Source organism: Amblyraja radiata, chromosome 22, assembly GCF_010909765.2.
Source record: "Amblyraja radiata isolate CabotCenter1 chromosome 22, sAmbRad1.1.pri, whole genome shotgun sequence".
In the NCBI taxonomy this organism is placed as follows: domain Eukaryota; kingdom Metazoa; phylum Chordata; class Chondrichthyes; order Rajiformes; family Rajidae; genus Amblyraja; species Amblyraja radiata.
In genome coordinates this window covers 27,119,947-27,147,818 of record NC_045977.1, presented here as the reverse complement: position 1 = coordinate 27,147,818, position 27,872 = coordinate 27,119,947, and the positions used below count along the sequence as shown (strand labels likewise).

At 45.0% G+C, this 27,872-nt stretch overlaps 2 protein-coding genes across 9 annotated transcripts in view; one reads left to right on the top strand and one right to left on the bottom strand.

The window, feature by feature from the left end:
• The first annotated feature begins 92 nt into the window (after positions 1-92).
• LOC116985799 (ADP-ribose pyrophosphatase, mitochondrial-like) lies at positions 93-18,127 on the top strand. 6 transcript variants are annotated; one of them, XM_033040828.1, is made up of 9 exons: positions 2,119-2,666; positions 2,719-3,085; positions 7,200-7,451; positions 9,763-9,870; positions 12,979-13,065; positions 13,249-13,357; positions 15,626-15,775; positions 16,632-16,716; positions 17,003-18,127. In XM_033040828.1, exons 2-9 carry the CDS (start codon positions 3,018-3,020, stop codon positions 17,146-17,148), a joined length of 1,005 nt encoding a protein of 334 aa, XP_032896719.1. In that variant the 5' UTR covers positions 2,119-2,666; positions 2,719-3,017; the 3' UTR covers positions 17,149-18,127. The 6 variants fall into 6 exon arrangements, with proteins under 6 accessions (XP_032896721.1, XP_032896719.1, XP_032896723.1 ...); XM_033040830.1 differs by lacking the exons at positions 2,119-2,666; positions 2,719-3,085 and adding an exon at positions 93-187; XM_033040832.1 differs by having other exon boundaries at positions 2,119-3,085; positions 7,274-7,451.
• Positions 18,128-20,680: 2,553 nt separating this feature from the next.
• The window catches only part of LOC116985794 (lysosomal alpha-glucosidase-like), a 54,457-nt gene continuing 47,265 nt past the window's right edge, over positions 20,681-27,872 (bottom strand). For all 3 annotated transcript variants that reach the window (XM_033040814.1, XM_033040816.1, XM_033040815.1), the window contains exons 17-20: positions 27,209-27,307; positions 25,951-26,115; positions 24,539-24,685; positions 20,681-22,181 (exon numbers count right to left, since the gene is read on the bottom strand). In XM_033040814.1, coding sequence (XP_032896705.1) covers positions 22,119-22,181; positions 24,539-24,685; positions 25,951-26,115; positions 27,209-27,307 — 474 coding nt within the window. In that variant the 3' untranslated portion in view covers positions 20,681-22,118. The remainder of the gene's footprint in view (positions 22,182-24,538; positions 24,686-25,950; positions 26,116-27,208; positions 27,308-27,872) is intronic.

Below are 27,872 nucleotides of genomic sequence, written 5' to 3'. Positions count from 1 at the left end.
TTCCCCCGGCTCCAGATCACACAGCGGTCCGGCGCTGAAACCCTTCCCCCCAGACCCGTCTCCCAGTCCGGAGCACGTTGGCCGCGTACCGAGGAACCGCATCACCACGTCACTCCGCGTCCTGATTGGTCCATTCCCCTGCAGCGTGGGGCGTCGCTGACGTCACTGTTCAAGGAAGAGGCGGACGGTGGGTGTGACAGAGCACCGAGTGTGACAGGGAGCATCGAGTGTGACAGGGAGCATCGAGTGTGACAGAGCATCGAGTGTGACAGAGCATCGAGTGTGACATGGAGCTCCGGGTGTGACAGAGCATCGAGTGTGACAGGGAGCTCCGGGTGTGACAGGGAGCTCCGGGTGTGACAGGGAGCTCCGGGTGTGACAGGGAGCATCGAGTGTGACAGGGAGCTCTGGGTGTGACAGGGAGCTCCTAGTGTGACAGGGAGCTCCTAGTGTGACAGGGAGCTCCTAGTGTGACAGGGAGCATCGAGTGTGACAGGGAGCTCCTAGTGTGACAGGGAGCATCGAGTGTGACAGGGAGCTCCTAGTGTGACAGGGAGCATCGAGTGTGACAGGGAGCATCGAGTGTGACAGGGAGCTCCGGGTGTGACAGGGAGCATTGAGTGTGACAGGGAGCATCGAGTGTGACAGGGAGCTCCGGGTGTGACAGGGAGCATTGAGTGTGACAGGGAGCATCGAGTGTGACAGAGCATCGAGTGTGACAGAGCATCGAGTGTGACAGGGAGCTCCGGGTGTGACAGAGCATCGAGTGTGACAGGGAGCTCCGGGTGTGACAGGGAGCTCCGGGTGTGACAGGGAGCTCCGGGTGTGACAGGGAGCTCCGGGTGTGACAGGGAGCTCCGGGTGTGACAGGGAGCTCCGGGTGTGACAGGGAGCATCGAGTGTGACAGGGAGCTCTGGGTGTGACAGGGAGCTCCTAGTGTGACAGGGAGCTCCTAGTGTGACAGGGAGCTCCTAGTGTGACAGGGAGCATCGAGTGTGACAGGGAGCTCCTAGTGTGACAGGGAGCATCGAGTGTGACAGGGAGCTCCTAGTGTGACAGGGAGCATCGAGTGTGACAGGGAGCATCGAGTGTGACAGGGAGCTCCGGGTGTGACAGGGAGCATTGAGTGTGACAGGGAGCATCGAGTGTGACAGGGAGCTCCGGGTGTGACAGGGAGCATTGAGTGTGACAGGGAGCATTGAGTGTGACAGGGAGCATCGAGTGTGACAGGGAGCTCCGGGTGTGACAGGGAGCATTGAGTGTGACAGGGAGCATTGAGTGTGACAGGGAGCTCCGGGTGTGACAGGGAGCTCCGGGTGTGACAGAGCATCGAGTGTGACAGGGAGCTCCGGGTGTGACAGAGCATCGAGTGTGACAGGGAGCTCCGGGTGTGACAGGGAGCTCCGGGTGTGACAGAGCATCGAGTGTGACAGGGAGCTCCGGGTGTGACAGAGCATCGAGTGTGACAGGGAGCTCCGGGTGTAACAGGGAGCTCCGGGTGTGACAGAGCATCGAGTGTGACAGGGAGCTCCGGGTGTGACAGGGAGCTCCGGGTGTGACAGGGAGTTCCGGGTGTGACAGGGAGCTCCGGGTGTGACAGGGAGCTCCGGGTGTGACAGGGAGCTCCGGGTGTGACAGGGAGCTCCGGGTGTGACAGGGAGCATCGAGAGTGACAGGGAGCTCTGGGTGTGACAGGGAGCTCCTAGTGTGACAGGGAGCTCCGGGTGTGACAGGGAGCTCCGGGTGTGACAGGGAGCTCCGGGTGTGACAGGGAGCTCCGGGTGTGACAGGGAGCTCCGGGTGTGACAGGGAGCTCCTAGTGTGACAGGGAGCATCGAGTGTGACAGGGAGCTCCGGGTGTGACAGGGAGCTCCTAGTGTGACAGGGAGCATTGAGTGTGACAGGGAGCTCCGGGTGTGACAGGGAGCTCCGGGTGTGACAGGGAGCTCCGGGTGTGACAGGGAGCTCCTAGTGTGACAGGGAGCATTGAGTGTGACAGGGAGCTCCGGGTGTGATAGGGAGCTCCGGGTGTGACAGGGAGCATCGAGTGTGACAGGGAGCTCCGGGTGTGACAGAGCTCCGGGTGTGACAGGGAGCTCCGGGTGTGACAGGGAGCATTGAGTGTGACAGGGAGCTCCGGGTGTGACAGGGAGCTCCGGGTGTGACAGGGAGCATCGAGTGTGACAGGGAGCTCCGGGTGTGACAGGGAGCATTGAGTGTGACAGGGAGCTCCTAGTGTGACAGGGAGTGTCGAGTGTGACAGGGAGCTCCTAGTGTGACCGGGAGCTCCTAGTGTGACAGAGAGCATCGAGTGTGACAGGGAGCTCCTAGTGTGACCGAGAGCACCTAGTGTGACAGGGAGCTCCTAGTGTGACAGAGAGCATCGAGTGTGACAGGGAGCTCCGGGTGTGAGGAGATCTGGTGTGATAAGGAGATCCTGATGTGACATGGAGTTGTGGTTCACGTTCGTTTAGTTTATTATTGTTACGTGTACCTAGGTACAGTGAAGAGCTTTTTGTTGTGTGCTATCCAGTCAGCGAAAGGACTGTGGGGTTTGTTTAGCTGGGTGGTGAGGACTGAGTGTGTGAGCGGAGGGCAGCAAAAGCTAAGCACGAACAGGGGGCTGAGAGGGCCAAATGTATGAAGGTGACAGCTAGGGTTGAGTGTGAGTTGGAGGCAGCGAGGGTCAAGTGTGAAGAGGGGTAGCAAGGGCCTAGTGTGAGCGGGGTCAGTGAGGGCTGAGTGCGAGCGGTGGCAGCGAGGGCCAAGTGTGAGCAGGGGAGTGAGGCCAGAGTGTGAGCAGAAGAGTGAGGGACAAGTATGAGCAGGGGCGGCAGCGCTAGGCACTTTCCTGACAGTGAACAGTGGGGAAGGACTGGGCACTAAGCCTTTGAGTGTACATTAAACTGTGGACAGGAGATAGAGACTGTAAACGAGAGGAGCTAAACGGGAACAGTGTGGAATATTGTGCTGTGGCGGTGAATGTGTGTGTTTGTGGCAATCGCAAATAAATACCATGGATCAGACAATGTGGTTGTGTATGCTCTATCCTACCATCCTATGCTTCCTTTGGATAAAACACAGGTACAATCACAATTATGAGAATTATTTATGTAAAGATTGAAATGAGTTAATTCAGTCTGAAAGTAGATATTAAATTTGAATTAAAGTATGCAGAGCAGAGATATGACCTGGCTATGGTAGATAGGGAGACATTAAAAAGTAAACCACAAATTATTCACATAATAAATTATTATATAGTTAACAGCATATATCCATTTTAAGGCAAACAATGAAAGTCACCCATCATCAGCTTTCAAGGAAAGTTAAAGTGGTGAGTGTTTGATCAAAGGAAAAGGCTTCTAAGTTTTCCAGCAAAAATCAAATCAGCATCAGGATTTGCTGAGGAGAGCTACAATCTTGATAAGGAACGCAATAGAAACAGCTTCTATAGATATGGGAAAGATTAGTAAAAATTCATGTCAGTCACTTGAACTCGGGAGGAAATATTTTGAGGAATAAGGAAATAATGGCAAAATTAAATATTGTGCTTGTCTACATGGATAAAAAGGTAGCAACCTTCTTAAAATAATGAAGGATTTACAGGTCTTACGTCTAGCTGAAAGAAATTAACATTATTCCAAATAATCAGTTGGAACATCAAAAATTACATTTTCATCAAAATAAAAATAAAACAAAAACATATGTATATAGTAATATATATGTATGTGGGTATGTGTATATATAAACACACACTGAACTTTTTTTTCTCGTTTATTATATTGTTTACAGTGTACAATGTTTACATATTCTGTTGTGCTGCTGCAAGTAAGAATTTCAGTTTTCTTTCTGGGATAAAACAATAAAACCCTTGATCCTTGACTCAAATTTCTAACACATGACAGATAGGGAAAACCAATTGATACTGGTGTATTTTGACTTTCAGAAGACCTTTAATATGGTACCAGATGTGGATTAAAAAAAAAGATTATACCACGTGCACTGAAGCTAACATACTGGCGTTGATTGTGTTTTTTGAAGAGGATTGATGAAAGCAGTATGGTAGATGCTGTCTGCATTGACTTCAGCGAGGCCTTTGATAAGGTACCACCTAGTCCGGAAGATTAGATCATATGAAATGCAGGGTGAGCAATCTAATTGTATATAGTTTTTAGTTAGGAGACAGAAGGTGGTGGTAGAGAGTTGATTTTCAGTCTGCAAAAAAGTAGTGTACATGGAATGGGCTGGGAGTACAAGTGATAGAGATGGGTATAATTATAACATTCAATAGACATTTCGTAGAAAAGTACATTGACAGGAAAGGTTTGGAGTGAAATGGGCCGGGCAAGGCATAGGCATTTGGGACTAGCTTGGCTAGGCAACTTGGTTAGCATCAGCGAGTTGAGCAAAAAGGCCTCGCCCTAACCGGTCAAACTGGGATCGGTGCTGGGACCAGGCTCATCACAAACTATATAATTGACTCCAAAGAGTTTACCAGGTGTAGTATCCAAGTTTCCCCATGATTCAAAGCCAAATGGCAGTATGAGCTTCAAGGAAAACACAGTGAAGATTAAGGCATATATAGATGGGTTAAAAGATTGTACAAGGACTTGCTAAATGGTGTGTGTGTGTGTATTACCCATACTGAGGGGAAAAATGTAATGTAACCTTTTTAAAATGTGAAAGGGATTTCTGTTCTGAAGAATAGAAATGGTATGTTGGCAAATAATACGATACATTTTGAGCACAACAGCAAATATCTTTCTCTGAAATACCCCTTGACTCATGCGTCTGGCACCAAGGTCACTGACTCAAAATTAGGGGTTACCTGCCATGATTGAGATGAAGAGAAATGTCTTTATGTGGAAAACCTTTGAAATTTTCTACCCAAGAAAGCTGTGGAGGCCGTGTTGCCAAGTATATTCCAGGGAGCTCAATACATTTTTAGATATTGAAGAAATGGCAGCATGAGAGTTTCTGCATGAAGTGGCGCTGAGGTACAACATAGGAACATGCCCTTTGGCCCACCGAGTCCACACCAACAATTGATTACCCGTTCACACTAATTCTGTTATCCCACTTTCTCATCCGCTCCCTACACACTAGGGGCAATTTGCAGAGGCCAATTAATGATCCAGAGATGCTGTCTGACCTGCTGAGTTACTGCAGCACTTTTTGTCTATGATCTTACTGAATGCTGGAGCTGGCCTACTCGTGCTCTTGTCTTTATGCAAGTGCTAGGGTGAGACAATAAGATCACTGGATAATCAAATCAACATTTTTTACCCCTGTGACTACCCCGTGCAGCAAAATACGCCAAGTCCAGGCAGGAACTTGGTTTGTTAAAGACAAATTGTGAATTTATGAAACTTCTTTCACTTTCCTTTCCAACCAACTAACGCAGTGTGTTTGAAGTGTAATTGCTCTGGTGATGCAAGGAACAGAATGTCTAATTTTCTTGCAACGAGCAATGTGACAAAACCAGATCATCTATGGTAGTGACTTTGGTCAGGGGATGAATATTAAGCATGGTGAACTCTCCTGCTGCTCTTCAACGGCAATAAGGGATTAGCTTTGCCACATTTAACCCAGCACGCAGATAGGATCTCAGTTTAGCATCATCTCTTGGTTTGGCACATACAATGTTAGAGGATTGGAAGCCATGAAGTATTAGTTCTGAGCTGAGGGTGATACTAACTTGGTGTGACTGACGGTGTTACTTTCCATGGTCTAACAGCCGTGATTTACACAATTGCTGAGATGCCAGCTAAATTACAGGCTGCTATTTGATTACAGCTTGTATCACCTGGCACTTCAAGATAGAACTGGGTGGTTTACTTTATAAAGGATCAAATTGCCAAACAGCCACAACGCGAGAGGTCTCTTTAAATTATTTTCTACTTTTAGGTTGGAGGAAGTGGATTCATTTTTTTTTCTCTCCTTCTGTTCTGCTTTTGCTTCTTCTGATTGGTTTCACTTCTTGACTTGAAAAGCCGCTGACAACAGAAGCAATGTCATGCAGGGATTAGTCACGTCCACCAGTTAACAAGAGGTCATTATAATAAAATTACACAGGACAGGCTGCTGTGATGCAGTATAGCTTTTGGACACTAAGAGCAGCTACGGAGATCAATTGCTGGCAGCCACTCGGTCCATGAAGATCAGGGTGGAGCAGTAGACAGGCGATTAAAATAGGCAAGTAATCAGAGGAAATGTCAGTTGTAAGAAACGTAGTGTGAATATTGAGCAGTCGGAGAGAAAGACAAGAACATGTGCGGTATTGAAGGTTGCAACTAGGGGTGCATGAGTGATAAAAGTAATGCTGGGAATATGTGGAGAATTTAACAGACTAAAAGCCCCTGGAATGTAAGGGTGGCACAGTGGCATAGCGGTAGAGCTACTGCCTTACAGCACCAGAGACCCAGGTTCAATCCTGACTACGGTTGCTGTCTGTACAGAGTTTGTACATTCTCCCTATGACCGCGTGGATTTTCTCCGGGTGCTCTGGTTTCCTCCCACACCCCAAAGACGTGCAGATTTGTAGGTTAATTGACTTTGGTAAAATTGTAAATTGTCCTTAGTGTGTAGGATGGTGCTCGTGTATGGGGTGATCGCTGGTCAGCATGGACTCGATGGGCTGAAGGTCCTGTTTCCGCACTGTATCTCTAAATACTAAAAGGTGTAAAATAATAAGGCACAGATTTACATTTATGTTGTGATTTTCCTAATCCAGATTGTTCCTAAAACATGTCACAGCCAGTAGCATAGTTTATGAAATAGTCATATAGCTCAGAAATTGGCCATTTCACCCAGCTCGTCCATGCCGACCGATGTCCCACTTAAATTAATTCCATTTGCCCAGGTTTGGCTCATATCCCTCAATCTTTCCATTTCAATGTACCTGTCCAAGTGTCTGTTAAATGCTATTATAGTACCTGCTTCAACTACCTTCTCTGGTAGCGCATCCTCCCTCAGTGTGGAAAAACTTCCCCTCTCACCTTAAACCTATGTCCTCTGGTTTTTAATTACCCTCCCCTAGGGGCATTTACCCTGTTTATTCCCTTCATGCCCAACCTTTCCCTGTAGCTCAGGCCCTCGAGTGCTGGCAACATCCTCATAATGTGTAGTATGTATATAAACAATGAAGAGAATTGGGTGTGAATGGTTGGAATCCTAATGGTAATGTTGTCTATTTCAGCACCAGTCTCCTCCAGTCCAGTTGGTGTCCACCTGAACATTACCCTGTGTGTCCCGTCATGCTTTGCGATACAGGGACACCGATGATTCACATCAAGGCACGAAGCTCGCCCTACCCAGGATCACAGGTCAAGCGGTTCCCTGTCCACAATGATAAAGTCAGGTGGAGCAGAGAGTGGGCAGAATATGATCCGGTGGACTACACGGCAGAGATTGTCAAGGCTGGGCCGGAATGGGCTGATCCTGACTTTAGGTAATGTTTCATGGGTTGGGGAGGGAATTTGGAAGACAGAGAGGCAGGAATAGCAGAGTAAATGTGAAGGGGGGGATATTAGAAAAAGATCAAAGAGAAGGAACAGGTTTTTTGAGAGGAAATCAGGATGGGGATTGAAGGCTTGGGAGAACAATTGACCTGGATAGGAAAATAATTAGGATGCGGGGAAAGAGTGACAGAGGATGAAGAGAAGGCAGGATTGTCAAGGAGAGAGATTAGGAAATGGAAAATGGGATAAGATAGGAAATGGCGGGTGTGGTGGGCATTAGGAATATGGAGGTATGTGTACTTTGAAGTGAAGCCCTCTCATGGTTTTCACTCTCCAAGGCTCGGCATAATTGGGAGGCACACAGTTCTCCTTGATTAGTACGGTGTGATCAGAGAGCGTAGTACAGGTTGCTTTGTGCAGAATTAGTAATAAGATGGGTAAATAAATGGCATGTGGAGAAACAAATAGATAGGGTGGAGAACTAAGTCGTAGAATCAGTTTAGGTTTTGCTGAGGAACAGCAAAACGCAGGACATATTAATGGGAATTGTCCACAGTCCCTAAACACCAGTGGTAATGAATGACACAGTATAAATCAGGAAATCTTAGCTGCATATAACAAGGTTATATAATAATCAGGGGGGACTATAGTCTATATATAGGCTGGGCAATAGTAATTGCATGGATGATGAATTAATGGAGTGTCTGAGATGGTTTTCTTGTTCTGGATGCTGATGAGTTACTTTAGTTTACAGGGTATTTTGGATCTGATATTATTTAATGAAAAAGGGTTTATTGCTGATATATTCATTCAGGAGACTTAAGGAACTGTAATCGTAATGAAATTATAACAATTTTACTTATAAATTGAAAATGATTTAGTTCATGCTTGAGACCATGGTCTTGAGTCTGAATAAAGCAAATTACAAAGGAACGAGATTAGTTTTGTGTTGGAAGGAACTGCAGATGCTGGTTTAAACCGAAGATAGACACAAGCAGCTGGAGTAAGTCAGCGGGACAGGCAGCATCTCTGGAGAAAAGGAATTGGTGACGTTTCGGGTAAAGCGGGAATCTACCATAAAAGGCGTGACAGCAAACCACTCATTACTAACTTTTAAGTAATAAATGCATGGAGTTACAAGGCCCCCTCTTGAAGCCAAAAAGGACAACAGGAAAATAAGTCTAGCTATGGTTGTCATTGCAAGTTATGGGTGGAATTAGATCAAATCAATGGTGCCAAAAAAAACAGTATACCTGAGGATTTGTAAAACTTCAGAATTCTGCAAAGGAAGGCAAAAGTATTGATAAGAAATAAGCAGTGATATGGGAGTATAAATATAAATCTGCTAAGAGTTAAAAAAAAATGTTTTAACAAGTCTGAAGAAGGGTCTCTACCTGACATGTCACCCATTCCTTCTATCCAGAGATGTTGCCTGTCCCGCTGGGTTACTCCAGCATTTTGTGTCTATCTTCTATTAAAGTATTTTTTTTAATGGTGAGAGATTGGAAAGTGTTGGTGTTCAGAGGGAACTGGGTATTCTCGTACACAAGTCACTGAAAATTAACATAAAGGTATAGCAAACAGTTCTGAAAGTAAAACAGAATGATGGTCCTTATTGCAAGGGGAATTGAAGGCAAGAGATATCTTGATGCCATTATATAGTCTGCTGGTGAGACCATGTGGAAATTGTCTGGTGTTCCAACCTACCTGCGATAGAGAGAGTGCATCAAAGGTTCACCAGATTTTCCCGGAATGGCAGGTCTGTTGCAGGAAGATAGATTCATCAGACTGGGATTATATTCTGTATTTTAAAGAATGAGAGGTGATTTCATTGAAACACAAAGCCTTTGTGAGGCTTGACAGGGTAGATGTTCTGTTGATGTTTCCCCTGGCTGGTGTGTATAGAGCTATTCATTGTCTCAAATTAAAGGGCAAGCTATGCCAAACTGATGGGTTGCAATTAAATGACACATAGTGTTGTGAATCTTTGATATTTTCCACCTGGAGGGCTGGGAAAGCTCAGTGGCTTATTTATTACAGATCGATACATCTACAGATATTAAGTGAATCAAGGGATTTGTGGTTAGCATTGGAAAGTGCTGCTGAGGTGGTAGATTGAATGGCAGAGCAGGCTTGAAGAGCCAAATACCTAACCCAAGTCCTACAATTATGTGTGGCCAAATTTGTGTGGCACCCTTCATTCTGAGCTGCACCACAATGCTTATGGAGTTGTCAGATGATTGATGTTAACTTCACAACGCATAGAATTAAAATCAAACTACCATATTGTTTGTGGCGCAGGGACAGCAGGCGACTGAAACATGTTCCACGCTTCAATGCACTGGATGAGGTCATCAATCGGAGGAGCTACCTGGGTGCGTACGATCTGGACAAGGACAACCTGCCTCGGTGAGTGCTGATTCCACTCATTTGTTTCAACTGGGGGGGTGGGCTATTGTGTTTTGAAGCAGTGACAGGCACATGACGTCCAAGAATATCTGCCTTCTAACTCCAGTTTTAATTGCTGCGTTCATTGCCCACTCACCTGAGCTGTCGAGCCTCCCAGACCAGAGATCATGCCCAAACCTCTCCACCTCCCACTCCCCTTCTTCACATTGATTAAGCTTTTGTTACCTGCTTTAATATCATCTAACTGGTTTAGAAAGAGATTTTGTTTGATATCCTTCGTCAATTGCATCAGGTGATTTTAGTAAATTAATGAAGCTGTGTAAATGGAAATAAAGAAAATTATGTCACCTCCTCATTATTGTTGGTAACTGTGTATGTTTGTATATTTTTGTAATTATATATTTCCAACACTCGCTCATTAAAAAAATCAAAGGTTCAATACTTAGTCTGTGCTAATCTCTTCATCTCAAATATCTGTGTTTTCGGCATCAGGGATATTTTTGAAGTAGGAGGGAAGAAATCTGTGAAGGCTGCCAGTATTAATTTCTGTATGTATACTCCCATTAGAAATATGATTGTGGTAAGAGTAGCTGGATTGTGTTGGACTGTGACTTTTCCACAGTTGACTTATCTGAAAATAAATAATGATCACTAGAGTGAGATACAAGAGGTTACCCCTTATGTTGGCTGTGCCTTAGGATGAGGCAGAAATGACTTGCATTTACCCAACACTTTTCATTACTTTAATGTCAATGTGTTTTTCTGATACCGGTAATGTTAGTTGAGGATTAATTGCTGTTTAGAACTTCCAGGCAATTGAGAAGGGCACAAAATATATGCCTTGTGAACATTGCCCCTATCCAATGGATAGGTAAAAAGTTTTAGTATTATATCTATAGGATGGAAACAGGCCCTTTGGCCCATCAGTTCATGCCGATCATCGATCACCCATTCACATACGTAAGTTCTATGTTATCCCACTTTACCACTCCCAGACACTAGGTGCAATTTACAGAGGCCAATTAACCTACAAACCCACGCATCTTTGGATGCTTTTACAAAGTTCCAAGTTATTCCAGATAATGGAATTAATAGTTTGCTATAGTTTATTTCAGAGTTCAATTGCATAACAAATTGTAAGGTGACTATGTGAATATTAGGGAGAAATTTAGAACTATTTATGAACTGGGCAGAATTATCACTGGAGACTTGGGCTAATACACAGGAGAAATAATAGACTTGCCAACGCTTGCGTTTAAACATTTAGCAGTGTCGTTTACAAAGGTAACTGACATCTCAGTCCTAACAGTCAATTCTTCAGAGTAGTGGTCTCCAGAGATTAAGCTAAAACACAGATTCAGCCTCTCAATATTGATTAACATATCAGAGAAAGATGGACATATCTTCATTCGTTAGACTCGAGCACAATAAAACAGCACTTATCAATTCCTTGTCTAAGGAGTATGAACGAAAACATCAACCACTCTGAAGGGAACATTGAAAAGGAAGCTCATTAAAGTTTAATAAATATTCAATTAAATCATAATGGGAAGTGGGAGACGGTGGCCTAGTTGGACCAGTACAAACCCCAACTGGTTCTAAAACTTATTCATTGATCTGAATAGCTGCGATAGCTGTGAAATTTAAACTCAAGTAATGAATCATCAGAAGAGCAAATGGGACCACTGATTTAGTTGATTCTCATAAAACCCCAACTGGTTCAGTCATATCCTTCAGGAAATTAAACTTCTCTCCTTGCCCTGTCTGATTCCAGCCTTAGTGGAATTTGATTGATTCTTAACTGCCCATTTAAATGTCCCCAAAAGACAGTCAAGCCATTTAGGCTTGGTCAGTGAATGATGACATGTCCGACAATGCCCTCCTCGTGTGAATTAAGAACAAAATACTTTAGAGTCCAGCAAAGAGTAGGGCTGGATAGCATATTTTAGAATTTTGGATAAATACAACTAAAACACATTTTGAGCAGAATTTATTCTGCAAAACATCAATACCCATGTTTATATATAAAGTGTCCTTGAGGAATCCCAGTTCACTTGATGATGATTCTGAAAAATGGTTTCTAAACAATGCAGCAATTTCTGAGAATGTTACTGGAGAAGTCTTCTATGGCTAGAGGGTCAATCTACACTCAACACTTTTTGATATTGTACCAGTAAGCGAATAATATTTTATCCACACACCCAGGATGCTTCAACCACTTTCTTACCACTGTGCTGAACCAAGCCCATACTGTGTACTTTGTTACTTTCGCTGCTTGCAAGAAGGGACAGTGACAGGGAGTGATGACAGGATTGGAGGACAAGGGAAATATTTTTAAAACCCTGGATCGACAATCATACTGGAATCTGGAAGCAGTGCTTTTGGTTAAGCCACTAAATTAATTTTTTAATATAGTCAGACTTGAGGTAACAAAGGTGATGTGACAAATCAGGTCACTAACACTTAGAGAAGGTCTTGCATCTAAAAAAATGTCCACAGGGTGGCATGGTGGCGCAGCCTTACAGGTCCAGAGACCTGGGTTTGATCCTGACACCAGGTGCTGGCTGTACAGAGTCTGTACGTTCTACCCATGGCGATCTGCGTGGTTTTCTGTGGGAGCTCCGGTTTCCTCTCACACTACAAAGACGTGCAGATTTGTAGGTTGATTGGCCTGGTAAAATTGTAAATTGTCCCTAGTGTGAGGGATAGTGTTAGTGTGCGGGGATCGTAGGTCGATGCAGACTCGGTGAGCCGAAGGGCCTGGTTCCGCGCTGTATCTCTCTGAACTAAACTAAACTAAATTGGCTTCCAGATATCACACCTATCATTAACCTCGTGACTCAAGTTTAACAATCAGCCTGTTCCACTGTTGGTCAAACTCTGAATTAACTTATTGTCATACAAACCTGATACCATCTGGGTCCACTTGCTCAGCAACACATGCAGTTGTGCTTCTGTGCTGACAAAACTATCATTTACAACTCACTGAACATTGGTATAAGATTAATGCACATGATGTGGTGTGTGCCTCTCATTCAATTCATGCTAGTTTCATGATTTGTCACTGAGGCGGTATGAAACTTCAATGGCTCTTGCTGTTATTCCTAGGAATCCGATGGGAAGAACAGGAATGATTTCCCGAGGCTTGCTGGGAAAGTGGGGACCAAACCATGCAGCTGATCCCATTGTTACACGGTGCGTAAATAAATAGAGGCAGCCAAGCATGCACCAACTTTCTCATCCAAAACACATTGTAGCTTTTATATTTGAAATGCGGTCATGGTTGCAATGGAGGAAATGCAACAGCCAGTTTGCACATACCAAGCTCGCATGAATAATGTATGTTTTGGTCCTGACATCTCTCTCTCTCTCGTGCAGGTGGAAGAGAGAAGGAGGTGAAAAGGTGATCCACAAGCTCTCTGGAAAACCCATCTTACAGTTCATCTCAATAGAGAGGAAGGACTGCAAGCAATGGGCAATTCCAGGGGTGAGAACAGCGTAGTGACACTGCACAACCTACATTCTTTAAGTCAGTGAGACCAATGTGGACTAGGCGAACGTTTCACCGAGACAAAGACGCGCTCCATCCACCGAGACCTCCTGGATCTCCCAGCTATTAACCATATTATCTCCCCTACCCATTCCCACCAATCTTTTGTGCTGGGCAGCCTCCATTTCCAGAGTGAAGCCAAAGGCACACTGGAGGAATGGAACCTTATATTCCTCTTGGGTAGCTGACCTGCCAACAAAATGAGCATTGAATTCTCCAATTTTAAGTAATATTTCCCCCATCCCCTCTCTCTTTCCTATGCCCTACCCCCACCTGGGTTGACACCCATTTCTCCAACTATCCTGTCCCTCTTTAGTGCCCCATTCCCTTCCACCCTTATCCTTCCCTCTGGTTTTATATTTCACTCCTCTACTTTCCTTATCTGACACCTTTTTGTCTCCTTTTCATTTCTGGCCTTGGTCACTTACTCCATCCATCTGCCATCACAATCGCCTCACCTGTATCCACCTAGCACTTGCCAGGCTTTGTCCTGGTCCCATCTCTCTTTTCCAGCTTTCTCCCCCTTTCTACAATCAGTTTGAAGAAGAGTCCTGACTCCAAACATCGCCTTTCCGTTCCCTGCAATGTTGCTGCCTGACCCGTTGAGTTACTCTATCACAATTTATGTTTTGCTCAAAAGTACAGAATCTGCGGGTCCTCGCGTCACCATCCCTACGCTTTCACCTCAATCTTGGACAAGACAAACAAGACAAATCTTTGTTTCTGCCAACTTTGGGTGTGGCAGGATGTGAGTGTAGATTACTGGCAAGAAAAGACAAACTAACCCATCAAATCTTGCCTCGTCATAAATACTGGGCCAGTGGACAGCACACGGCTACCCATTCAGGACCGACTCTGTGGATTCTGTTCTTTGCACATTTTCCTCATTGTTTCTTATTGGAAAGCGGAGGAACATTCAAGAGGAACAAATTAGTTGATTCCTGTTTCATTCTTCATGTGACCCCACATAAGACGCTACTTTGGACGAGGACCAAACCCTCCCAACTCCAGAAGTAGTTGTATTCCAGAAAGCTTCATCACATCTCTTGGCTCCAACAAACCCTGTTCCTTCCCATTGATGAGCTGACCAATTGTCACAATGGCCCACTTATCCCCAAGCAACGGTTTACCTGAATTCTGAGACACAATCAAACTGCCTTTTCTGCCAATGCCTCGTCTTTAATTTCTAGGGTCTCCAGACCAAATTGACAGGGGTTTGGCAAGTTATTAAAGTCAATATTCCGATGTGAGGTCCTCTACCTTTAGTTTTAGAGATACAGCGTGGAAACTGACCCTTGGGCCCACCAAGTCCACACCGCTCATCGATCACCTGTTCACACTAGTTCTATGTTATCCCACTTTCTCATCCATCTCCCAACGTCCTAGGGGACAATTTACAGGGGCCAATTTACCTACAAACCAACAAGTCTTTGGGATGTGGGAGGAAAGTGGAACACCTGGCGGAAACTCGCAGTCACAGGGAGAACGTGCAAACTCCACACGGACAGCATCCGAGGTCGGGATCGAACTCGGGTCTCTGGCGCCGTGAAGCAGCAGCTCTACCCGCTGCGTCTCTGTGTTGCCCATGTGCCAGAAACATTAACTCAGTTTCTGTCCCCGCATATGCTGCCGGATCAGCTGGCTATTTCCAAAATGACCTGTTTGTATTTCTGCTGATCACGTGAAGGCTGGTATTAAATTGTACTCACATGTCACTAACTCTCCATTTCATTCAATCATACCACCATTTGCACCCAGATCTGCTTTGTAACCCTGACGCTCAGATATCCAAGGATGTTGTACTTGTCTCTACAAGTTCAAATTTGTGTTCTTATTTTGGTTTTCTCGAGTAATCCCGCAGCCAAAGATTCAGATTCAGATTCACATTTATTGTCACATGCACCAATTAAGGTACAGTGAGTGATATTTGAGTTGCCATGCAGCCATACAATTAAAAGAACACAACACAATTAAAAAGGATTGAACTTAACATAAACATTCACCACAGTGATCACTGTGATGGAAGGCAATAAAGTTCAGTCAATCTTCCTCCTTTTGTTCACCCGTGTGATCCCTTCATCTCGGAAATCAAGGGCAATAGATTATGGAGTATTCCCCTCTCCCAGATCCCAAGTCATTGGACTCAACAGTTTGATTTGAGTAGTATTTTCAGCTGACTAAAATCGCCTCTACGTCTCGCGGCAGGGAATGGTGGATGCTGGTGAGCAATTGTCCGCCACGATGAAGCGCGAGTTCGGGGAAGAGGCGCTCAATTCTCTCAAACTTCCTGGCCCGGAGAAGGTCCGCATGGGAAAACAGTTCCGAGCCATTTTCAGCAAAGAGAACGCTGTGAAGGTGAGCAGGGGCAAGGCCTGTTTCTTGATCTTTGCGCACTCAGGGATGGGGAGCCGATACATCCAGTGCCAGCATCAGTTCAACGGCCCTGTGCAATTACTCTAGTGGTAGAGTTCCTCTGGGCTCCTGGGCTGTTTACTTTGAGGGTGAGGATGCAGGAGCAAATGAGGAAGGAGAATTTAATTCCATGGGTGTTGTTTGAAAGGATTTGCGATTGGATGGGTTGTTATTTGAATGTGGTGGCGCAGTGGTACAACTAATAAATCGTTGCCTCAATACCAGGGACCTATAATTAATCCTAATCTTGGGTGCTGTCTGTGTGGAGTTTGCACATCCTCCCAATGCACTGGTTTCCTCCCACGTCCCAAAGATGTGTAGGCTGATGGGTTAATTGCACACTGTAAATTCCCCATGGTGTGTCTATGAGTGATGGACTCCGTGGAAACTTAAAAGGAATGTGGAGAAAGTACAAAATATGGGATTGGTGTAAATGGTTGGTGGGCGGAGGGTCTGTTTCTGTACTGTACCTCTCCATGATGCTAAGGTGGGTAGGGTTGAGATGTGGGGATTGGGATGTGAAATGGATGATGTGGAACCATTGGGTTGTGAGCATTAGCGTCAGGAAGTGGAGTCTGTGGTTGACGTGCAGGGGGCCTGGAGTAGATTGCGAGTGATCTAAGTAGAAGCTTTTGAGGTTTGTGGGGAATTGGGCTAGGGATTGTTCTGGGGTTGGGTGCGAGTCAGCACAGCGGTTAAGCTGGTGATTAGTAGGTAATTTAAACGTTACCCTTGGCTCAAAATATACTTTTGTCAGGTCTGCTCCAGTTCATTGTGTCTCACTCATACTCTCACCCAGGTATACGCAGGATATGTGGACGATCCTCGGAACACTGACAACGCCTGGATGGAGACACTGGCCATGAATTTCCATGATGATGCTGGTATGTGTGGGAAAGTGTCATTGGGAGTGGGAAAAGGAGGAAGGGTGGTGGTGGAGAAGGAGCACGTGGAGATGAGGAAGGCAGGGAGAAAGTTGAACAAGGATGATGAAAAGTTGAGGAAGAGGAAGAGATATCTTCAGGCTCCAGAGAGGGTTGGCTGTAAAGCAGTTTGGGATATCTGGAGGTTGTGCAAGGCAGTATACAGACACAAGGTCTTGCTTTTGTTGGAATCAGTGTCAGAGGTGCTGATCACTTGCTCTGGTAGTAATGTAGCCTCTCTTTCTAGGGGACAGCGTGGGAGACCTGAATCTACATGCAGGTGACGATGCCGGGGATGTCCAGTGGTTTGACATTGACCAGAATCTGCAGCTCTACGCCAGCCACAGTCGCTTCCTGAAGATGGTCGTTGAGTTGCGGGATGCCCATTGGTAGTGGCGGATGGCAGGCAAAGTAAATCCGAGGAGGATCAAAATGAACAGAAACTGAGATGCAGGGGGCAGAGTGGGAGCTGTGTCTCCATTCTCCCTCACTTCCTCATGCAACCACTCACTTCTCTTCCCTTGTGCCTTTCCCTTGGCCTTCTCTCACCTCTCCCTGCCCACTCCCTCTAGTGATCTACGCATTTCCGCCACGCTCCCTTCTTATCAGAATCCTGACCATCTTTCCTTCTCTTTCCTTCGCCCGTCTCCCTCTATGCTGCCTGCCCTATTTTCCTCTCCCCTTCTCAGTCAAGATGAATAATTTTAGAGAAATTGTGAGGAAGAGCTGAAAATGGCTCCTCTTTCTCAATAAACCGAAAGATAGATCGTTTATTAAAGATGCCCTAATATGGAAATCAGATCAATTAGTGACCTTCTTGTTATTCTACAGTAAGCACATTAAAAACATTCCTGGAGTATGTGCCAGTAATCATTGTCAAATGATATTGAGCCAACACAAAATTCGACAGACATGTGCAGATACTGTAGGCTCACAAAACTGGAGTAACTCAGCGGTGCAGGCAGTATCTCTGGAGAGAAGGAATGGGTGACGTTTCGGGTCGAGACCCTTCTTCAGACTGAAAGTCATGGGGAAGGGAAAGGAGAGATATAGACGATGAGGATGTTGCCAAACTCTCATGGGAGAGAGAACTTCTTCAAAGTAGGCATGTTTTGAGGAGATTTTGCAGTGGAGCAGACGAATTGTGTAGGGAGGAACTGCAGATGCTGGTTTAAACCGAAGACAGACACAAAAAGCTGGAGTAACTCAGCGAGACAGGCAGCATCCATGTTTTATGTAACAATCTGTGTTGGGCTGTGTCTATGTACCTGTGATATTGCTGTAAGCAAGATTTTCATTGTACCTATACCCCACCACATATGTACATATGACAATAAACTGGACTTGAGCAATAAGCTAATAGCACTTTCAATTCAAGAAAAGATGACATGACTCTTCTTCCTGGTCCACTGTTCAAAAATTCACCCCTCAGCACGGAAGCAGGCCATCTTGCCATCACCCTCCTGCTCTCAGACTGAGATCAATGGGCGGCGCGACCGACGTCGCAGCAGCCTCTGCAGTCCGTCTGTCTTTTTTAATTTTTTTTGTCCCGTTGAGGGTATAGTTTGTAGTGGGTTTTTAAATGTGTATGTGTGGGGGGGCGGGGGTTGGGTGGGGGAAACTTTTAAATCTCTTCCCTGTACAGGGACCCGACCTTTCCTTGTCGGGTCTCCGTTGCCATTGGGGCCTAGCGCCGTGGAGCGGCCTCCAACCGGAACGACAGCTCAAGTCTCGGAGCCGGCGGAGCTGCGGACCTACCATCGTGGAGCAGGCCGGCTTCGGAGTGTGGAGAGCTGTGATGGCGCGCTGCTGCGACCCGATTCCGGTGGATGGTGACACCGGGAGCTCGTGGGTCCCCGGTGGGAGACTGCTTCACGGAGCACCAGCAACGGTAACTTCTCCCGCCCGAATTGCGGGGTTGAAAACGGGCTGGAGCGGGGCCTTACATCGCCCTGCGTGGCTTAAACAGCCGCGGAACTTGCTAGCGCCCGCCGGGGGCTTTGACTTTGATTTCGGGAAAGAATGGAGAGCAGGGGAGAGACAAGACTTTGCCTTCCATCACAGTGAGGAGGAGATTCACTGTGACGGACGTTTGTGTAAATTATGTTGGTTGTGTGTCTTGGTTCTTTTCTTGTATGACTGCAGAAACCAAATTTCGTTTGAACCTCATTTGAGGTTCAAATGACAAATGGTATTGTATATATTATTGTATTGCATACATATTTCCCACATTACTTAATGTAATTACACTAAAAGGACTAATGGCTATAAAGAGCTTTTGAGTATGTCTGATATTGTGCATGTTCTTATACAAAGGGGCTATGGTATGAAATGGTAGCCACTTTAGGTGGGTGTGAATGATGGGGTTATATTTCATTAAAATTATTAACTTTAATCTATGATACTAGGATCAAAAATATGTAGCAGGTAACAACTTTTCTTTGCCCTGTATTCCGGCAGAAATAGTATATGGTGTTGTGTATCTGAAAAGGTTGGAACGTAGAATAGTACAGCTCAGGAACTAGCTCTTTGGCCAATGATTCTAAATTAAACTAATCTCTGGCTGAAAGAGTGTAAGAAGGAATTGCAGACGCTGGTTTAAACCAAAAATAGACACAAAAAGCTGGAGTAACTAAGTGGGACAGGCAGCATCACTGGAGAGAAGGAATGTGTGATGTTTCGGGTCGAGATCCTTCTTCAGCTTTTTGTGTCTATCTCTGTCTGAAAGTGATCCATGTACCTCTAATCCCTGCATATTCATGGTTCAATCTAAAAAGCCATAAAAGCCATTGTTTCCATTACTTCCGGCAGCACATTCCTGGCACCATGCTGCAGAAGAGACGAGTAACACCAGAAAATACTTTTCAGTTTAATTTAATATAGAGATACAGCGTGGAAACAGGCCCATTGGCCCACCAAGTCCACGCTAACCAGCGGTCTCTGCACACTTACACTGTCCTACACACACTAGGGACAATTTACAATTATACCAAGCCAATTAACTTACAAACCTGTACGTCTTTGGAATGTGGGTGAAAACCGGAGTTCCCGGCGAAAACCCACGCAGATCATGGGGAGAGCATACAAACTCCATAGAGACAAGCACCCATTGTTAGGATCGAACCCGGGTCTCTCAGTGCTGTAAGGCAGCAAATCCCCTGCTCCACCGCACCCCTATTGAACAAAATAAATTCAAGTTGACCACACCACCAGTAACTTTGCCACCAACTGGATCCAATATTGTGGGATCACCATCTATTGTGGGTCAACGTATTGGAACTTCTTACTAAAAGCCACGGTCATGTAGACCTGAGTGCTGCCCACTTACCAAGACCACTGGATGGATAGTCAGTTCTAACCTGTGCATCAATACAATGCTAATTTGAAATACTTGTACCTCAAGGAGAGAGGGCAAATGAGAGGAAGTGTTCCACAGTTTTGAGGTCAAGAGATGGGGATCAGTCTGTTTTAATTTGAATTAATAGATGACAAATTACTCTGAGCAACCAAGACTGATCATGACCTCAACCTTTCTCAATTTCATTGATAAATGGGCTTTAAAAATCAACAACAGCAGAGAGATGGGGTGGGAGATTGCAACCTTCACGTGGTCCGCCCTGTTTTTTCGACAAATGCAATCAACCTGGTGTGCACGATCAAATAGAACAAGTTGTCCTCCAACTTTAAGCAGAGGTAACTCCAAACCAAAGGTGAGAACAGTATAGACAGGCCATTCAATCACCATCATGGCAGCTCTTTAAAATAACTCATTAATTCTTCCCCCTCCTTCAGCCCCTTCCACAGACCTAGTAATTTTTCTCCCCTTCACCAGTTTGCATCCATTTTGCTTTAGAGTGTAATCGGTATACTTGCACGAATCTTTCAGAAATTCCCACCTGGGACAGCAACAACGCACAGAGCATAATTTGCTGGGTAGAGTTTTAATTCATATGATTGAGAAACATGAATCTGCCGTATTAGGCATGAGAAATTCATTCTTTTACATCACACGTTAAAATCAGATTTGCACAGTGACGAATTTTCCACGTCAGATCCAGTGATTGCACGAGGAGAATTATTTTGCCAAGAAGTAAGTTTGCAGTTGGGTGAGTGATGAACCAAACATTTTTTTCCTTCAGTTGTACTAAAGGCAGCTCCCACCGGAGGTATTTTGTGCAATATCGTACATGACCGAGTCAGCAAGGTATCGAATCTTTGGAGTGCAAGGGATAGAAACTGAATAAGGGATCTGAGCAGAGTTGGAAAAAAAGGGGAAATCACCTGAAAATCTAAAGCCTATTTTAAAATGCACAATTGCACTTAAATCAATTCAGTGCACATTTTTTTGCAATTGCGACCATTTTCAGTGGAGTACAAGTGGACTGAGCGTTGCAGACTGACTGGCCTGAACACAACTGACGTTTCTCCAGCACCACTCGTGCATGATAACGTCAATGCACATGATGCGCAGCCTGGCCAACAAACATTACACCAATACCATGTGAGCTATGACCTTCAGCATCAGTTGCAACTTTTAGTGAAACAACTTGCAAGTTGCACAACAAATCAGAATTACAGGGTTCCCACTGGGGCATTGAGGTTTTGCTGACGTCATGACAGGGTCTCAAGGTGCTTACTGCAGCTCTTCACAGCTATTCATTGCATTCTGCAATCTCAGCGGAGTGCGGTCGACAGTGATGTAAAATTACTGGCAACGCGGAACCAAGGAAGGGGGAGGGGTTGAGGGATAACTCAACGAATAAACTTCCCCCCCCCTCCACTACATGTTCCCCTCATCTTCATGGCAACTTTCTCTGCAATTGCCTTGGCTGCCGTACAAGGAGTTCCTTAAACTGTGACTCACTTCCCATGATTACCATTGGCATGAGGTAGGAGCAGTGATCTCTATGGGCAGCTGCAATTGGGAAATGTATAAGCTGCAATTTAATCTGATGATTGGGCAGAAACAGTCCACGCATTTTTCTTAAAGGCAATTTTCCCCAATTTCTTTGGCATCCTCCGATTAGACTCAACACTACACTCAGCACCCATTCAACTTGAAATTTAACTTCTAGGCAGACAGTGAAATCGGAAATAAAAAGAGCAAAAGTTATATAGGACAGGCCATGCTGTACGCGCAACCATTGAAAGCAAGGCTTGTTCACTGTAAAGTGCTTTGGGATGCCTTTTACCATTCGAGTCAAGATGCGTTGCCAAGGATTCATCCAGGTGTTCATTCCACAGGTGCTGGCAGGTTTGTGAGATATTTGCAGAAAGGTCTCCGTTGGCAATGGCGTGTAGCAGAAAGGAGATTGCTTTATAAAAGCATTACGAATCCTCAGTGCAAACTCAGCATGCTGAAATTACGACCAGGAGATGTAGAACTCTTTCTCAAGAGGTAGGTGGAGCTTATCGACAATCAGAACCTGCAGGCAGTCAAAGATGTAGATAGATTCATTCAGGCAGCCCTTACACATGTCATTGATTGAATATAAAATTGGTCATTGCAAGGCACCTGGTGTATGGCGGACACTTAGTACGGGGACCTGGGCAGGAATGAAACCTATACTATGGAAAATGTTTGAAAATGTACGAAAAGCAACTGGAATGGGACTGTGATGTACTGGCAAAATTGAAACATGGTGCAAAGAAAGGGCAAGGCTAGGCTTAATATTCCTGTATGATAAATGTTCAGAAAATATTTTTTAAAAAGCTTGCCAAAACCGATCAGAGAATATAGTAACAATGGAAAGGTTTGAAAGATCAAAGAGGATAGAAACATAGAAACATAGAAATTAGGTGCAGGAGTAGGCCATTCGGCCCTTCGAGCCTGCACCGCCATTCAATATGATCATGGCTGATCATCCAACTCAGTATCCCGTACCTGCCTTCTCTCCATACCCTCTGATCCCCTTAGCCACAAGGGCCACATCTAACTCCCTCTTAAATATATCCAATGAACTGGCCTCGACTACCCTCTGTGGCAGGGAGTTCCAGAGATTCACCACTCTCTGTGTGAAAAAAGTTCTTCTCATCTCGGTTTTAAAGGATTTCCCCCTTATCCTTAAGCTGTGACCCCTTGTCCTGGACTTCCCCAACATCGGGAGCAATCTTCCTGCATCTAGCCTGTCCAACCCCTTAAGAATTTTGTAAGTTTCTATAAGATCCCCTCTCAATCTCCTAAATTCTAGAGAGTATAAACCAAGTCTATCCAGTCTTTCTTCATAAGACAGTCCTGACATCCCAGGAATCAGTCTGGTGAACCTTCTCTGCACTCCCTCTATGGCAATAATGTCCTTCCTCAGATTTGGAGACCAAAACTGTACGCAATACTCCAGGTGTGGTCTCACCAAGACCCTGTACAACTGCAGTAGAACCTCCCTGCTCCTATACTCAAATCCTTTTGCTATGAAAGCTAACATACCATTCGCTTTCTTCACTGCCATCTGCACCTGCATGCCCACTTTCAATGACTGGTGTACCATGACACCCAGGTCTCGCTGCATCTCCCCCTTTTCCTAGTCGGCCACCTAGGATGCTGCCTGTCCCGCTGTTACTCCAGCTTTTTGTGTCTATCTAAAGAGAGAATCTATTTGGTTAGTGAAGATGCTGAGGACATTCTATAGACCACCAAATGGGGAGGAGAGGGAGAGGAAATATTGAGAGAGCAAGAAGTAAGGGTTCAGGGGAACATATGAAATGTGTTCAGGATATTCATCTTGGTCAGCATGTTTTCATCTGGGTGAGGAAAGAGGAGTTATTGATCTGGTTCTGGCCATATCAGGAGGAGCAAAGATAGCAGAACAAAAGTCAGTGCTGCATAGATAGAGAACCTTGTGAAATAGAATATGATTGTAAGATCGACAGTTGAATTGAGAACCAAGCCTAATATAGTGAGTTGATGAGGAAGTGTATAAAATTAGAGAGCTGTATCTGGAGGACTAGGCCAAATTTTGGTTACCACATTTTTATGAAGGATAGAGTCATATAGCGATACAGCGTGGAAACAGGTCCTTCAGTCCAACGTCCATACTGTCCAGGTTGTCTAATCAATCTCGTCCTACATGCCTGCGACTGGCCCATACCCCTCCAAATCCTTCCTACCCACATATCTATCTAGGTGTCTTTTAAATGGCACAATTGTGCCTGCCTCTACCACTTCCTTTGGCGGCTCGTTCCATGTATGCACCACCCTCCATATGAAATAGTTGCCAGCCAGGTCCTTTTTAATATCTCACCTTAATCCTATGCCCTCTAGTTGTAGACTCGTCTATCCTGGGGAGTCTAAAAACTTCATCCAAGCAAAGAGAGAGGCACAACATTTCCAAGAAACAATTCCAGACCATCGGAAGAACACGGATGATGCTACAGAGGTCAGTGGTGGAGTATTGGGAAAATGGCTGGAACAGGAGCGCGAGGAGGTTTATAGGGGACAAGATAGTGGCTGATACTGGGAGGTTGCTGGGAAAGGGTACATGGGGAAAGAAGTGACAGGGGATGTTAGAGGTGTGAGTTCAGAATGATAGGCTGTGAAGTCGGGAGTTGGTGGAGACTGAGTGGGTAGGGGATATCAGAATAGAATGTTGAAGTACAGGTGGGAGAGACAGGATCTGAGGAGGAAGGAGGTGGAGCAGAGTTGAGAGGGATAGAATGGGAGAGGGGGTGGAAGTGGAAGGAATAGAATGAGTAGATGAGGGAGGCAGCAGGGAATCGGGGTGGGGTTCAATATTTATAAATTAAAGAGAAGAATGGTTCTGATAAAATCCTGCCGTTAGGACCTCACCTGGTTTGAAGAGTGTGAAAATGGAACAGGTGATCCATTTACGATGACCTTCGATGGCTGGAAGTTGACTCCAAACACACTCACGGTGTCCACCTTGATATAGGTAGCCTCCACATTCACATGTAGCAACTTGGAGGTCAGCTCGTTCTAAGGCGTAAATAGATAACACAAGTCTTTGTCAGAATTCAGTCTGTGGTCCAACATTCAGAATGTAGCTGGAATTATGCCACTTAACAACTCTGGCCCATCAGGAATCCCCAGTATATCTGGAGAGGGGGTCACGTGGGCAATTGTACTTTCACCACTAAAATGTACCCACTGGATGTAACACGGTGTGAACTATTGGAATGTTCTGTCCTGAACTGGGATACATGTAGTTTTTCCTTTCTGCCCTGGATCTGAAGATCAATCTCTAGAATGCAGCCAAGAGGAGAAAAAGCAACAACACTCCTTGAGCACTATTGTTTATTCACGATGAGAAATGTAATCTGGGACAAATAGGCAAAGGGTGTGGACGTTTGAGAGGCAAGTGCTAACATTTCTGGGAATAGGTCCAATCTTAATATGTCTACATCCAGCCTTAATAGTATAATATAGTATAGGGTGCATTGTATTCATGGCAGAATCAGCAGGTCCATTCTGATACTTTCTGCTCCATAAGAGTTCCTCTAACCCATTGCTTATCTTTCTCTACCTTTCTCCCTCACATACTCAACTGGTTTGTCTTTAAAGGCATCTGCACAGGTGAACGTTGCTGAGAGGCAAATCACCCATGATAAAGAGTCAAGAGAATTTATTGTCATATGTACCGGCAATGGAACAATGGAAGTCTTACTTGCTACAGGTTAACAGGCCCATGAATGTAAAAAAAACACTAATAAATATATAATAATCAGTAATACCATTAATTAATTACAGTAATACTTGGGAACCATCATAGAGCAAAATCAAGTGATGTTGCAACAAAACATACAGTCCACAGAAGATTAAAGTTGCTGAGTAGTGGTTAGTGTTGTGCAGCATTCAAGAGCCTAATGGTTGCTGGGGAGAAGCTGCTCATGAACCTAGTGGTCACGTTTTCAGGCTCCTGTACATTCTTTCCGATGGCAGTAACCAAATGAGAGTGTGACCAGGGAAGTGTGGGTCTTTGATGATATTGGTCATTGATATAGACAAAAAATGCTGGAGAAACTCAGCGGGTGAGGCAGCATCTGGATTTATTGGCTTCAGTGTGTCACCCGCAGCAGTGAAGAGGGGATTTCATTGTTGGGGCAGTAGATTTGGGGTGGACGGAAAAACATAAGATTATAAAACATGCCCAGTGATTAATGTTTAATTACCAGTTACTTATTAGGTCAGGATTTGAATGAAGCACTTTGATAAATGAGGAAATTATAGGTTAAAGGTCATACCTTATCAGTAGTAAATTCAACGCAAGTATAATTGTTTCTCTCGTATGTATCCAGACTCTCGCCATCATCCCAGAAGAGGCAGCCCTTTGCTGATGTGTTCTGAGACAGAGCCACAAGCAGGTGAAGAGGGTTGCCACTACTCACCCACGTGGTTGTGGCAGGTTCCTGGTGAAAAGCAGAGGCAAATACAATGTGTCACTTTGCACTTTGAGAGGTCAGCATTGATGAAGGGTATGGCTTATGAAGACAAGAGGAATAAACGACGTGCAGATCAACTACTGCCTGCCAAGGCAGTTGTGAAGGGTTGAAGGGCCCTGCTACTGTTTCCTTGGTCCTTGCTGTACAAAATATCTAAAATAAAGAATCCGTGCCTTTGGGAGGAACGCTTGCATCTACACAATTTGTTGCCTTTCAGAGCTCAGCAAGTCCCAAAGGACTTTGCAGCTAGTTAGTAACATCTGAAGTGTTGTCACTATTCTTTGTTAGTTGGGGCAGAGATTGGTCCCATAACCTCAATGTGTGTCAGTTGTGGTTTGGTGTTGGTAGTGGGATAAATTGTTGCCCTAGGAATAGTCATAGAATCATATATAGAATCATATATAGAATCATATATAGATAAAATTGTAACACTCTTTTAATACGACACAAAGTGCTGACGGAACTCAGCGGGTCAGGCAGCATCAGTGGAGGGAATGGACAGATGACATTTCGGTTTAGGACCCTTCTTCACTATGATGGAGTAGGGAGGACAAAGTTGGAAAAGGGAGGTGAGGGCAGGACAAAACCTGGCAAGTGATAGGTGGAGGAAGAAACTGCAGTTGCTAGTTTACACCGAAGAGAGACACAATATGGTGGAGTAACTCAGCGGGTCAGGCAGCATCTCTGGAGAAAAGGAATAGGTGACATTTCGGGTCAAGACTATTCATCAGCCTGAAGAAGGATTTGGACCCTCTGTTTCACGTGGAAAGACTGCCGGGGTCCCTCAATGCAAGGACAGGTGTTATATCTCCTGCAGTCGAGGGGGAAAGTAACTGGAGAAGCAAACCAAGGAGTTGCAGAGGGAGTGGTATTTATGAAAAGCAGATAGGGGTGTGGATGAGAAGATGTGACAAGTGGTAGGACCCTGTTGAACGTGGCAGAAATGATGAAAAATGTTAATTCTGCATTAGGACACAGCCTGCAATCGAGAAAATACTCCGAGAAATCTTAAAGGGAGTTAAAAGGAAAAATGAGAAATATAAATGTGAAAACAAGGTACCTGTGTGACAATAATCTCTCCCTCTCGAAGGTGCAAGTTGATAGTGTCTAGAGGAGCCGGTAGTTTGATAAACTCTCCCGTGCTAACCAGTGGGGAGCCCTGTTGGTAAAAAAGCAACTGGAAGTGTGATATCACCCTAGACATTGTCTGAACATGGACTTAGGCAAGAGTGCCCTTAAATAAAATGAGGAACAAAGTATTATACATAATTGTACAGTACAGCAATAGGCCCTTTGGCCCGTCACATCTATGCTGATCTTTTTGCCCAACTACACTAATCCCATTTGCCTGCAATGGGTCAGTATCCTTCCAAGCCTTGCCTATTCATGCCTAATTACACGCCTCTTAAACATGGTGATTGTATTTCACTCCACCACCTCCTCTGGCAGTACTTTAAAGTTTACCAATCTTACCACCTTTGGTCTTTGACATTTCTGACTGTCTACGCTATCTATGTCTCTCAGAATCCTCTGCCCAAGTCATCAGTCTACGTTTGTTTGTTCGCTCCGTTTAAGGCACTGTGCACACGGCAGCAGCCAAGTCGCTTGTCCTTATCTTTTTTTTTCACTTTTAATTTCAAGTTCTTTGTGTACCACGTTGTGCGCTGTGACTGTTGGCAGACCAATTTCCCTCCGGTGATGAATAAAGTTTATCATATCGTATA